Source organism: Rhinopithecus roxellana, chromosome 20 (genome assembly GCF_007565055.1).
Source record: "Rhinopithecus roxellana isolate Shanxi Qingling chromosome 20, ASM756505v1, whole genome shotgun sequence".
In the NCBI taxonomy this organism is placed as follows: Eukaryota; Metazoa; Chordata; class Mammalia; order Primates; family Cercopithecidae; genus Rhinopithecus; species Rhinopithecus roxellana.
In genome coordinates this window covers 16,176,637-16,190,826 of record NC_044568.1, presented here as the reverse complement: position 1 = coordinate 16,190,826, position 14,190 = coordinate 16,176,637, and the positions used below count along the sequence as shown (strand labels likewise).

General features: G+C 47.3%; 2 protein-coding genes across 5 annotated transcripts in view; one reads left to right on the top strand and one right to left on the bottom strand.

The window, feature by feature from the left end:
- LOC104665604 (liver carboxylesterase 1) overlaps positions 1-3,368 on the top strand; it is a 35,592-nt gene extending 32,224 nt beyond the window's left edge. For all 4 annotated transcript variants that reach the window (XM_030924980.1, XM_030924978.1, XM_030924979.1 and 1 more), the window contains exons 12-14: positions 410-541; positions 2,605-2,677; positions 2,986-3,368. In XM_030924980.1, coding sequence (XP_030780840.1) covers positions 410-541; positions 2,605-2,677; positions 2,986-3,169 — 389 coding nt within the window. In that variant the 3' untranslated portion in view covers positions 3,170-3,368. The remainder of the gene's footprint in view (positions 1-409; positions 542-2,604; positions 2,678-2,985) is intronic.
- A 6,227-nt stretch (positions 3,369-9,595) lies between these two features.
- On the bottom strand, positions 9,596-14,190 carry LOC115895279 (carboxylesterase 5A-like). Its single transcript, XM_030925421.1, has 4 exons — positions 14,149-14,190; positions 13,125-13,296; positions 11,823-12,027; positions 9,596-9,711 (listed from the first exon to the last, which is right to left on the bottom strand). Exons 1-4 carry the CDS (start codon positions 14,188-14,190, stop codon positions 9,618-9,620), a joined length of 513 nt encoding a protein of 170 aa, XP_030781281.1. The 3' UTR covers positions 9,596-9,617.

Here is a 14,190-nt window from a genome sequence, read left to right as displayed (position 1 = left end):
ACCTGTCAGGGTGGAGATGGTGTCCAAGTGAATGAATGTGAGACTGTTATCAGTGAATTGCATCCAGTGTAACCAGAAGTAGAGAGATTTTCTTCTGTGAGAATTCACCAGCAGGCAAAGGGGTTTACGAGGCTGAGTCAGTGTCCCTGCACTGGCACTTATTTTAAATGAATTGACCCAGGATTTCCACATTCGTTCATTAAACATTTGTTCATTGAACAAATATCTGGCTCAAATTCCAGTTCCATGTCAACCAGCTATGCAGCCCGGAGCACGTCACTGAGCTTTCCCGTGACTCTGTTTCTCTACTGTGCTGACAGCCAGAGGTTTCCTGCAGAGCTGGAGACCTTGGTAGCCTCCAGGTGTGTGTCGGGCAACATGAGCTGAGCATGAATCCTTGTCTTCTCAGATGCTGGAGCGCCCACCTTCATGTATGAGTTTCAGTATCGTCCAAGCTTCTCATCAGACATGAAACCCAAGACGGTGATAGGAGACCATGGGGACGAGATCTTCTCCGTCCTCGGGGCCCCATTTTTAAAAGGTAACGGCTCCTTGGTGTCTGTGAGCTTGGAGTTAGGAGACCTGGGTTCCAGTCTTGGTGTGGTGAGCTTCAGCAAGTTTCTCCTCTCCTGGTCTTAGTTTCCTGATTCTCTATAACAGGGTTGAACGTCATTGGGTAGTCCCTGAGCTTCCTCTCGCTCTAACACATGTGAGGGGGGATGTGTCTTCATGTGACCTCTGCACAGACACTCAGAATCCTGGGCTGTGTCATCAACAAGACAGGTGTGGGGTGGTCTCTTGCAGGATTCACTATGACACGGTGGAATGCCATTGGGTTGTGCCCCAGGTTCCTCCTGCTCTAACACACCTGAGGGAGGATGTGTATTCATGTGACCTCTGCACAGACACTCAGAATCCTGGGTTGTGTCATCAACAAGATAGATGGTGGGACACATGGAGGGCCCTGCTCTAGGTTCAGAAGCTACCAATCAATTTCCCGCTCCCAGGAGTGCTGAGAACGTGACTGAGGGTGAGGTTAGAATTGGTGTTAACCCTGAGTCAGGTCTAATGTGTGTCTGTTTGTCTTTCTGTCTGTCTCTAACAAAAACTCATAACCTTTAAATTTAATACATTTAATAATTGTTAATTTGGAAATCACAGGGTGCATGACTTTCGAATAAGAGACGAGACTTTATTTTTGATATGCTTTATAGCCAGCAAGATGGCCATCCCGCAGGCTGGGAAGGTGCCTCTGGCCAAGCCCAGACATAGGCTCATTGATAGAGGATGGGTTGGGTAGGAGCTTTATGTGAATGGATTTGCTAAACATACATGTTCAACAGGTTACAGGGGGAACAATGGATATTCATGAAGACAGTCCTGACACATGTGTATTAAACAAACATGCATGTAACATGGCCCATGTTCACCTGGTGGTGGAGACCTAATATTTAAATATATTATAATTAAGGCCTATAAGTCCAAAGGTCTTCTCAGGACATAAAGCCCAGCAAGTGAGCAGCCTCTGTACAGCAGCCAGGTCCAGTGCATGGTTGGTGATGTTCTTATGTGGAGAAAGTTACTGAAATCAGACTCTTATGCAGTCAAAGCCATAGTTAAGACTGGAGGGTCAGGGTTCTGTTTGTCTGCGTATCCCAGCTTCAGCCATTGTAATTATTGTCATTTTGCTTAAGTCCAAGCCAGTGCTTGTTTAGCTGCTAGAGAACCAGAATCACCTCGTTGCAGTGAGAACTGAGTGGATTCTTTAAGGGTAGAGATGTAGTCCAGAACCCTTGCCCGACGTGGCCTTAGGTCTGATTTTTAATTTGGTGTCTTATTGCCACAAAGAGTGTTCTGTCAGAATGATTACCTTTATTTTATTGCTGATGCTGCTCAGTGGCATCTAAACTACAAAAGAGACGGAGTATTATGAGGCGTGTCTGACCCCCTGTCTGTTCCCAGGCAGGAACACAGTTGAAGGATTTTCTGGGCTCCCCTTAGCCCAGAGAGGGTCTGTTCAGTCAGCTAGAGGTGTTAGGATTTTATTTTTAGTTTACATTATACAATATTTTTAAAAGTCCTCTCACAATATCTTCTAAACCTTAACTCTCAGCAGTTAGAGATCACATGGGACTCACCCCACGGCTGCTCAGAACACACCAGCGCCTCTGGGCTACTCGCTGTGCATGCTTAGGAGCCTTGCGGTTCTGTTGGTTTCCAGAATGTGAATTGTGGGTGTGTGCCGGGGAGGCAGAAAAGACCCAAGAGAGAGCAACCCTGGGAGGTGGGGCTGCTGTAGAGGAAACCCTGGGGTGTGGCATTGCCTGTGACCCTGAGCAGGGAGGAGGCAGGCGAGGGTCACAGGAGACAAAGGCAGCCAGCACATGGAAAGACGCATGCCCATTGCTGAGCTCTCAGTCAGATATGGTCAAAGGTAAAGTACACACAAACCCACCAGGATCTTCTAGAACGGCAGATCTCAGCTCAGTGGGTGTGGAGCATTCGCCAAGACTGTGTTTCTAGCAGGCTCGCACATTATGTTGATGCTGCAGGTCTGCGGACCACACTTTGAGTCACAAAGGCTTTTTTTCTTCTTCCCCTCAGAGGGTGCCTCAGAAGAAGAGATCAGACTCAGCAAGATGGTGATGAAATTCTGGGCCAACTTTGCTCGCAATGGGTGAGGCTCTTGGCAAAGACAGAGGAGGACTGGTGAAGGTGGGCGGGGGTGGGCGGGGCAGGGCATGCCTATTGGGAAGGGGCAGCTTCTAAGGTTCTAGTGATCAATCTCCTGACCCTGTGACCATAGCATTCTGACAATGAGAGCTCTCTACAAATGGAGAGGCCACTCCCGGAGATAGTCAGCTCCCCATCTCGGGAGGTATACAAGCCTCTTGACAGAGATAACTTGGGCATCCTCGCACATCTCAGAAGATTGTTGGGAACACACAGCAGCTGTGGGGCAATTCTATTTGATTCTGTTTCCAGAAACCCCAATGGGGAAGGGTTGCCTCGCTGGCCAGAGTACAACCAGGAGGAAGGGTACCTGCAGATTGGTGCCAACACCCAGGCGGCCCAGAAGCTGAAGGACAAGGAAGTGGCTTTCTGGACCAAACTCTTTGCCAAGAAGGCAGTGGAGACGCCACCCCAGACAGAACACATTGAGCTGTGAATGGAAGATCCAGCCAGCCTTGGGGGCCTGGAAGAGCAAAGACTGGGGTCTTTTGTGAAAGGGATTGCAGGTTCAGAAGACATCTTACCGTGGCTGGGGAATTGTCTGGTGGTGGGGGGCAGGGAACAGAGGCCATGAAGGAGGAAGTTTTGTATTTGTGACCTCAGCTTTGGGAATAAAGGATCTTTTGAAGGCCCAATTAGTGCTTGTGTCTTATACTGGAGATTAATCAATTGTCCTCAGAGACAGAATAATGCTGAAATAGGCAATGTGAGAGGAAGGTGGCTCTGCTGGGGATGACCAGGCCTCAGGATGAGCAGAGCCCAGAGGACTGGGCCATGGATGGTGCTCAGGGGAACTCTGGGCCTGTTGCATGTTTCTGGGCCCTCAACAATTTCCAACAATAGGAGTTGGGATGGCCAGAGTGTAGCATCCAGACCCTCTGTTTGGAGCTGCCTGTGGAAATGGAAGTGGCCCAGGCTGAGCATGTGCCTGGACCAGGGAACAGGGAGACATGCTGAGGTGATCCTGTGGTACTGTTGCATGGCATTTACTGACCCTTGCAAGGGCCTAAAACACCTTTCTGAGTATGTACACTAGCCTCTCAAAACCCCCCGTGAGGCTGTGTCTTCCAACAACTGGTCTAAACTCCTTCTGTAGCCTGGACCACTTCTGGTGTGGACAGTGACCACCTTGGAGTAAGTCTCCAGAGGGCCATCATAATACTGTGTCTTTCAGAATCCCATGGGTGATTTCTGGAGTCTGTTAGTACGTAGAAAGCTCTAAAGCATGTCATTGCTGCCGTATCAGCAAGAGGAAGCTGGACTGTCCTCAAAATCATAACTTTTCCTGCACCAAACAGCTGAAGTTGCAAGGCACATGGTTCCCTTGAAATGGAAGGGAAGGCAAGCACCGGGGGGAGTGGTGGGATGTGAACACTGGCTTACTTCTCACCTGCAGGCAGGAGACGGGGTGACCATCATGAGTGGATATACTCTGTGAATTTTAGTCAGTGCTGAAGGCCAAGTGTGGTCACTGTGAGAGTATAAAATCTCTGGGAACCATGGACCCATGAGGAGGTTGACTCCCATCACAGACTCTACTCCATGGGTATCTATCAGGGCCCAAGAGAAAGATTAGGGTAGATAGTAAGACTGGAGAAAATCTGCCTTCAGGAATGCAGGCATGAGCCATGCTCACACCCTTCACTCCTAAGGAACAAAATCCTTCAACCATTGCAGAATGGCCAACAAATCTTGTCCTCCTCAAGGTACTCGTAGACACACACTGAGTTTGAAGATAAGAAATCTTGTAAAACTCTGTAGCCCTGGGAGAGGGACAGGGAGTCATCTTGGGCCCAGGTTATTGGTCTTTTACTGCTGGGGATAGTCAATCTCTCTGAAACGCTCCATCTCCAACAGCAAGAAACGAAGGTCCTACCCAAGGTTGAGGCTGGATCATGACAAGAGAAGGCATTCCTGGCTGCTACCATGGAGTTAGCAAGTCCCAGGTAACAGAAATGTACTGCTGGGGGAGAGAGCAAAGCATGCAGAGCAACCCTCTGGTAAAAGCAGGTGAACAGAAAGGGCCTAAACCTGAGAGTGGAACAAGACATTAGGAAAATCCTTCAGAAAACCAGCCCTTACACAAGTGCACTAGAACCAGCACAAGGTAGCACTGGAAGCATTTGAAGCAGATGGTGCATTTAAGATAGCCATAGCAACAACAAAACTATTCCCTGATCACCACACTCGAAATACACACACACACACACACACACACACACACGTACACACAAAATCAGTGTAGCAGCAGCAGAAAAGATATGTCCATTTCCTGTCATGGATACTACTTACTTCAGTTTCAGTTCACTTACCCATGATGTCAAGTATTGAATTCAAAATCACAAACCTTATAAAGGAAGCAAAACGTATTAACAAGAGACAAAGCAGTTGGGCACAGTGGTGCGTGCCTGTAGTCCCAGCTACTTAGGAGGCTGATGCAGGAGGATTGCTTGAACCTGTGAGTTCAAGGCTGTAGTGCACTGTAATTGCACCTATGAACAACCATCTGCACTCTAGCCATGGTATTATGGTGAAATAGCATCTCTTAGAGTGAGAGAGAGAGAGAGAGAGACAGACAAACAAAACAATCAACAGAACCAGATTCAGAGATAACCTAGGTGTCAGACTAACAGACTGGGATTTTAAAACAACTATGTGGAATAGTTCCATGAACAGATGGATAGTTTCACCAGAGAGGTAGAAACTATGAGAAAGAAGCAAATGGAAATGTTAGAAATAAAAAATAAAGTAGTAACAGAAATTAGAAATGCCTCTAATGGATTCATCAGTAGATCTGACGCAGCTAAGGAATGAATGAGTGCAGCTGAAGACAGGTCAATAAAAATTACCCAACTTAAAACGAGAAAAGTCAGTGAAAAAAAAAAAAAAAAAAACCAGGGAATCAAAGAACTGAGAGACAATATCTAATGGTCCAACATATGCATAACTGGAATCCCAGAAAGAGAAGACAGATCAAACAGAAGAAAATATTTGAAGAAATAATGGCTGAGAATTTTCCAAAACTAATGAAAAACATCAAGGCACAGTCCAAGAGCTTGGAAATCCCCAAGCGGGATTCAACAACAACACCACCACCAACAACGACAGCAACAACAACATACACATTCAGACACACACTGAGAAAATATTGAAGGCAGCCAGAGGAAAACGACATTGCATACAAAAAAAGGGATTAGAGCAGACTTCTCATTGGAAACTGTGCAAGCCAAAAAATAATGGAGTGACATGTTTAAAGTATTCAAAGGAAAAAAATCTTTCAGAATTCTACATCCAGCAAAAGCACTTCTCAAAAAATACAGGGAAAAATATTTTCAGATGAATAATAGAGAGAATTTATAATTACATACTTGTGCTACTAAAAATATAAAAGGAAATTCTTCATGCAGAAGTTATATGATACAGACAAAAACTTAGGGCGATGATCATGGGAACCCTCAGCTGGTAGCCAGTTCCTCAGAAGCGCAGGTTAGTGCAGGATAGGCATCCCTCTTTTCTCACTTGCAGTACTCAAGAATAAATGTAGAATGTGCTAGGATGCAACGTCCTGCCATGGGGGGACATGGAGGAACTGGCCATCACAGCCCCGGCTCTGTTCCAGTCCCTCCCCGGGAACAAGATGTTCTTCAACACTCTAGCCCAGCATGTTATGGGTCCCCCAAAGTATGAAACCCTGGGTGGGCTGCCTTCACAGCCCTGCAGCTGCAGTACAAGCAGGGCATGCGCAACTAAGATTCCATCTGCCCCAGGCAGCCTTCTGTTGTCCATTGCTGCCTATGCGTTTGGGTGGGAGTTTCCCAACTCCCTCAAACTGGGATTGAATGCCTTCTTGCTACAAGTAAAAACAGCTTCATAGATTTGTTGGATGTCGGGGTGTTGTGTCACACCGGATCCAGACAGGCTGATAACAGGCCTGTGGTGAACCTGCTTCACAGTTACAACCTGAGACTTGCGACTGGTCTCTGACATGGGGGCACTCTTGTGGGACTGACCCCTTAAGCTGTGGGATCTGGCGCTGTCTCCAAGCAGATGGTGTCAGATGGGACTGCATTAGAGGATATTCAGTGGGCGTGCACTGGAGAATTGGTGTGTGGGAAAAGCCCACACATGGTGTCAGAGGTGAAGTATTGAGGTTGGCGGAGCGTGGAGAGGAAAAACAGTTGGGTTTTTAAGTTCGTGAATTTTAGACTGGTCCAGGGAAGAGGAAAGAGATGGACCCGTTGTAGAAAAATGCTAGGTAGATGGAGTTTGCTGAACACTTCTGACATGCCAGGTACTGGATCAGATTTGTGTTAGAGGCTGGGGAGGACCCTGAGCCAGAAGGCATTTTTAATCTCCGTTTGGAAGAGGAATAAGATTTGGAAACTCCCACCCAAACAGCCCATGCGTGATGACGACTGTAGAGACTGAAAGAGCCAAGAGACCAGGCTTGATGCTGTCCCTGGATGTGTCAGCCAAGGCGTCCGCACCACTATCTGGGGACATTGCTGGGAGCCTGGGCCTGAGGTTGTGGTTCTGACTCTGCCCTGGAAGCAGGGTGGCTATCTGACACTGCCCACAAGGGGGCACCAGAGACTTGCTGACAAATGGGCGCCCTTGGCCAGAATAAGGACCCTGCAATTAGAAACCAGGAAGGGCCCAGACAGGGATTTCAAACACTGCTGTGGGTGAGAAGGCAGTACTGCTTGGCACCTAAAGACTCAGGCTCTAGATCCAGGCTGCGCAGCTTCATATTCTGGCATTGTGACCAGGGCCGGCTGGTTTCCTGGGTCTGAGACCTGTGCAGTCACAGGGCCCTACTGTCAGGAGGGCTGTATGTGGCTTTAATGCTGTGCTCCTGTTGTCCTGAAATTCTTCCAAATTGTTAGAGTGAGCATCCTGTATTGTTTTTGTGTGTTTGTTTGCCCAGCAAATTCCACAGCAGGTCCTGTCTGTCACTTTCCAGCCAGTTTTCTTGGGCCTCATGGTGACGTTCACGTGGTTGATGCCAAGTGTTTGCTCGTAGGGTTTCTGTGAAGACTCTCTGAGTTACAATGGAGAGTATTTTATCATCAAACACATAATAACTATGCAGTGAGTTTTACTTACTAACTTTTACTTACGTCTATTACTGCTATTCTTCTCTCTTTCTTTCCTTCTTTCCTTCCTTCCTTCCTTCCTTCCTTCCTTCCTTCCTTCCTTCCTTCCTTCCTTCCTTCCTTCCTTCCTTCCTTCCTTCCTTCCTTCCTTCCTTCCTTCCTTCCTTCCTTCCTTCCTTCCTTCCTTCCTTCTTTCTTTCTTTCTTTCTTTCTTTCTTTCTTTCTTTCTTTCTTTCTTTCTTTCTTTCTTTCTTTCTTTCTTTCTTTTCGTGATGGAGTTTTGCTCTTGTTGCCCAGGCTGGAGTGCAGTGGCGCAATCTTGGCTCACTGCCACCTCCACCTCCCCAGTTCAAGTGATTCTACTGCCTCAGCCTCCCGACTAGCTGGGATTACAGGCACCCGTCACCACACCTGGCTGATTTTTGTATTTTTAGTAGACATGGGGTTTCAGCATGTTGGCCAGGTTGGTCTCGAACTCCTGACCTCAGGTGATCCACCCACCTCGGCCTCCCAAAGTGTGGGATTACAGATGTGAACCACTGCGCCTGGCCTATTACTGCTATTATTATAGAGTTCAAGGGTACCATGGACTGTTGAACAAAGGCCAATGTGCACTTCCCTGGGTACAGATCCATCTGCTGGGCAGCTCTCAGTCCATCCACCAGGTCGCATTGCCCAGCACTTCTTGGGGAGCCCCAAAATGAGTTTGACCTTGGTCCTGACCCAAGGATCCCACGGTCTGACAGGTGAGGCCTCTGGGCTGCAGCTTACCGACCCCTGCTCTGCAGCGTCTCCCCCTCTCTCTGGACCAGAAGGAAAAAATATGCTGTTTCTTCCCACTGCTGAGGCTCAAGGAGCTCTGGGACGCCGTCTCAGACAGGACCACCAGGTATGGTATGAGGATTCTGCACTGGGTCTGTGGTCAGCTTTCTCATGGTAAGCTTTGAATTTTCCTTCAGCAACAAAGGAGGAAGCACCCAGGCTTTCTTATCAGCTTTCCAGGTGTCAGCAAGAGGGGACAAGGGAAGGCTGAGACTTAAAATCCACCAGGAGTCAAAATCCACCAGGAGACACAGCATTAGGTTGGGTTTTGTGTTTTCTTTAATCCAATCTGAAAATCATTTTTAATTGGTGTGTTTACATCATTTTTGTTTAATATAATTATTGATACGATTGGACTAAAATCTGTCATTTCAGGGGTACTTTTTCATTTGTTCCTGTGTCTTTGTTCTTCTCTCTGCTTGTTTGTGTAGCGAGTATTTATGATTTCATGTTATCTCCACTATTGTGTTATTATTCCTATCTCTTTAAAATTATTGATTGGTTTTCCTGGGCATACAATATACATATTTGGTTAATCACCTTATACCTTCAGATAAGACCAATTACACAAAGTGTAAGAATCTTACGAAAGTGTACTTCAAATACCTATCTCTCATCTTTCCTATTATTTTTATTGTATATTTTATTCTTACATATGATCAAAATCCACAGCTCATTGGTGCTATTTTTGTTTCAAACAGTAATTAAATAAGAGGAAAAATAGCTTACATTACCTTTATTTTTAAGTTCTATATAGAGCTTCACTTCTTTGATGAATATCCAAGTTTTCTTCCTGTATCGTATACCTTCTCCATAAAGAATTTCCTTTTATATTTTTGGTAGCACAAGTATGTAATTACAAATTTTCTCCATTGTTCATCTGAAAAAAATTTTCCTTTTATTTTTTTGAGCAGTGGTTTTGCTGGAGCTTGGAGCCTGCATCGGTGTGGGCAGGCGCATAGATGTTCAGGTAAGGCAGTCTTCTGACACGCCGATATTGGGGTAATGCACCTTGAGCATGTGTTGATCTAAGCGCAGCCACTCTGAGTTCTGGAGGCACCTTGGAGAAGGAGAGGAGAAAACCCTCAGAAAAAGTTGTCAGCAAACTTGCCTGGAAAGGGCCAGTTCTTCTGAGAGCAGGGAGGCCTGGTTGTCTCCTCTGCCTGAGCAGAAGAGGCAGCTACTGGTACAAAGTCCAATCATGCCCAAACCCCCGTGGTTTCCAAAACAAACAAGCAAGCAAATTATACTTCTCTTTGATCTGGTTCCTGGCTAGGAAAGCATATGGTGTAGAATAATTGCACCATTACCCCCCACCACCCTCCCATGCTTACACCACCCTCCTATACCACCACCATAATATAGATACACATAACAAACCAAGCTGGCTCAACAATTCCCCAAACCGTAGAGGGCAGGACACAGTCGAATAACAAGGGCTTTGCCCCTGCGGCTCCCTCTTCTGTCCCCAGAAGAGCAAAGGAACATTTCCAGGCCTCTGTACCTGGAACCAACCGGGATAGACTCCCGCACCCAGGCTTTGCTCAAGTTGGGCCCTCTGCCTGGGCTGCTGTCTCCCCATATCTGCGTGCTCACATTCTTCCCTTTGTTTCAGATTCACTCCAACTTGCCACCTCCTCACAGAGGCCTTCTGAGATTTCTCCAGTTCTACCATATCTCTTCTTTGGAAACACCCACCTACTTTGTGTTGTTTCCCAGAACTTGTCCTAAGCTTGTGCGTGTACATTATTATTATCCCCAGCTCAGCTGTGAGCACCTGAAAGCCTACGACTCTGCTTTAGTCACCTCTCTACCTCAGAGCACCAGCACAGAGCATGATACACCGTAAGATTAAGAGAGGCTGTAATGTGAATGCTTCTACCATACTGTGTGCACAATCAATGCTAGTTGTTTTCATAACAGAATAGTGTGCAATATCACTGCACGTCTTCTCCTGACAGGTGTTCCTGCCTCCTTGCCCCTTTTGTATGTTGTTGATCAGGCCTCAGTGCTTTCAGAAAAGCCATCTCTGACCTCCCATCAAAGCTGGGCCAGGTGGGTCTTTGTTTCCCCTCAGCACCCTTCCCTGACACTCTAATGGTTGCCCTTCCCATCTTATATTTTAACTGTCAATTACTGCTTACATTCCTGCCACCATCACCCCTTTGCATGCTCCCTGAGGATAGCTGTGACTCATCCCCTGCCGTGTCCCCAGTCCTAATGGAGAGCCAGTTGGCCTAATGGAGAGCCAGTTGGCCTAATGGGGAGCCAGTTATCAAGTTGGTTCTCAATGAATATTAGTTGGGTGAATGAATGAATGCACACAACAAATGAGTTTCAGCTTGATGTCCTCAGTCCTTGGACCACATGGGGTCATCTTCTGTGGCTTAGGGAATATCCTGGCACCAAAATTTCTTCTGCTAGGAACCCATGTGGCCCAACCTGAGAGCTTGACAGAATCTAAAGAGTTGGAAGATTCTAGGGGGATTTTCAAGTCTCACTGCCCACCCAGTAAGTCTCACCTCACCACTCCACAATTAACCTGGCAACTGGTTACTTACCCTAGCTTGAAAATCTGCAGTGACCAGGAGGTCCTTACCTCCCAGAATCCCTGTGTCACAGAGACACATCCACATGTTCTTTCCATGGGTATTTATGCAGTTCACCATGGGTCAGGTATTGCATCAGGCACAGTTTTGGCAGCTGGAGCTGACACCCTTCTAGTGTGGTTCTTCTCAATAAAGCCCCACCCAGTCTAACCATAGAGGTCAGGCTTGGGTGAGAGGTCACAAGAAGATACCTAGACAGTCCCTTCTGACCAAAGGACTCAGTAAGCCCATCTCAGCACTTTCAGAAAACCTGGTTGGTGATCAGAGTCTCCAGAGAGAGTTCAGATAATAGTTTCCTGGGCTCAGCTTGAGATATTCTGATTCAGAAAGTTCAGAAGGGAGCTTGGAGAATCGACATATTTTTAAAGATGCTTCCAGCATTCTGGCCATCAGTCGGTTTAGGAGTCAGGGGATTATCGAACCACTGGCCTGAGTCTCAAGCCCTCTCTTTCCCTCCTCCCTCATCCACGCCAATCCCTCTTCTTTCTCACTATGCTGCATGACCTGCATTCCTGCCACTCCCAGAGTCACAAGCCACCCGTGGGCCCAAACCTGGTCTTACAAATTAGGGTAGGAGGTGGCTTCTCGCAAGTTATCCCAGGGTGATGCAGGCTGTGGGTTTGTAATTCGCAGGGGTCCCAGCGGGGGAGCAGCAAAGGGGACTCCAAGGAACACGTTCACAGGCACAGGGCTTCCCAGCATGGTGACTTGCTTGCCCTGAATCCATCCCAGCCTGGTGTTCCTCTGTGGCCCTTCAGCAGAAGGCCCTGGGGGAACACATGGAGGAATCAGGAGCAGGCTGGGGACAGGCAGGGTCATGGCCCACCCAGCCTGGAGGTCTCCAGTGGGGACATGCTTCCTTCACTCAGAGGCTGTGCAGCTGACGGTATCCAGGTTCCCTCTTCATGAATCCAGGTCCACAGCTTCTTCCAACATTGCTGTGGAAGTCACCCCCATGAGACCACTGACTTAGTTTCTCCTAGGAGCCCAGCAGCACCTAGCCACCAAATCTCCCCCATTCACTCAGGAACCCATCTCCCTTCTGCTGAGAGCTCTTTCTTTCTACAGGATTGACACACACCAAACACTGTAGATCCTGGGATGCCACAAACTCATCTTCCCAGGAGTTCCTACACTTCTGTCACTCCACACCCTCCGGCACCACTGCCGGCACATCTGTGCAGCACCTGCATGATTACTGGGTTTTTATTTTTTTCTTAAAATTTAATTTCAATAAATTCCTTTTAAAATTTTACCTGGAAGAATTCCAAGTAATGACATTTATGGAATTGTGGTTGGTGAGTTAGGTATATGCTTTTGAATACACATGAATATTCATGGATGAAAATGTAAAATTCTCCAGCAGATGCTTCCTGAAATCAACCCATCCACTTCCAGCAGCATGGCACTTTGGGAGACTGGGCATGCAGGAGTCTCAGTCACCACACAGAACATGGAGGCTTGGGAAGGAAACTGCCCAGCTACTTACTTAGCAAGACCCAGGTGTCTTAGCACTGTTTCTAATGTCATTTCATTACTGAAAGTCCTGTCGCTGCAGCCAGGAGTGCGGAAGCACAGGCTCTGCTCCTCACACCTCCCCAGTGCTCAGGATAGAGCCCCTCTAAACCCCTTGCAGCGTGTGAGCATCCCAAGGGAAGAACCAGGGTCTTTTTGTGCTACCCACCCCAAGAAAGGAGCTCTGGTCCTAGGTTCTTGGCAACACCAGAACATTGATGCCATCAAAGTACTACATAGCTCTCCACGGACCCTCAGAGACCTCTAAAAAATAACCTTATTTCTACCAGTGGAAAATCCTCACCCACCCCATCTTCTGAGAGCCCTCCTCTCCCATTGGATATCTCACCCTTGGTGGGGGCTGCAAGGACCCAGATAGCCCAAAATAGGATCTGGCCTGGGTGCACCCAATTCCCACTCATTTGGCTGCCTGCCTGAACTCCGTGAACATCGACGGCTGCTGCTCGCCTCAGAGAACTTCGTTCGGGAGCCAGAAAGAGCTTCTCGTTAACCAGTAAATGCTGAATAAGCAGGCAGAGGCAGCCGAGTTACTGAAGAACAGCATCAGAACAATATTCTCAAAGGAACTGACCAAGCAAGACTTTCCTGTTCTCATTTACATAGGAAGCTGATGATTAACTCTTGAGCTGGGGAAAGATAATGTGATAGGCTTTGGACTTCCGGGATGGGGGAAATAGAAAAGACATTCCAGACCAGGCAAGACATTTTAGGATTACAAGTTCCAGAGACCCAAGGATGAATGAGGTTTCCAGACCTGCCTATGGGACACAGTGCAGGCTGGAGAAGCTGAGAAGTTTCTGAGAAGAGGAAGAAGGTTGCTGCTGGGACAAGCGAGTGACTCTGAAGGCACAAACACTGCCAGCTCAGACTGGCAGCCCGGCTGGCCCTGCCAACAAGAGTCTTCAATGGCCATTTGGTCTACAGCCTCCTTGGCAACCTTGAGGCCTCTTAGATTATATTATTTCCCCTCTGGCCCTTCATAGTTGCCACCAAAAAGTTTCTCCCTGGCCTTCAAATCTGTCCCTTCATCTGAACAGAAATATTACCAATTCTCTACACCACTGCTCACTCAACTGTTTTAAAACACTTCACACAAACTATCTTGTTACCAACACCACCACCCCCAGTGTGGATGACTTTCTTCTCCAGCTTCTTCTTTAAAATCCAATTTGACTGCCACCTCTTCCAAGAACCTTCCCCTGTTTCTCCTGAACTTCTTAGTGCTTTGCTTTTCCAACTTCTCTTATTCTCTAATAAATCGTAGCCATGACTCTCTTCCTCCTTGGAGTACACCTTGGACTCTTCCAGGTACACGTTCATCACAGTTTCTTACATGTGCCCTGTGGCCTCACAAAGCTCAGCCCTAGACCTTCTGTCTTCACAATTTGTACCAT

Coding starts and splice junctions, on each gene's coding strand:
- LOC115895279 (XM_030925421.1), bottom strand. CDS start 14,190: ATGGTACAAATTGTGAAGACAGAAGGTCTAGGGCTGAGCTTT. Junction 13,297..14,148: donor AAGGTCTAGGGCTGAGCTTT/GTGAGGCCACAG, acceptor CTGCTTATTCAG/CATTTACTGGTTAACGAGAA. Junction 12,028..13,124: donor CCTTGCAGCCCCCACCAAGG/GTGAGATATCCA, acceptor GTGTTCCCCCAG/GGCCTTCTGCTGAAGGGCCA.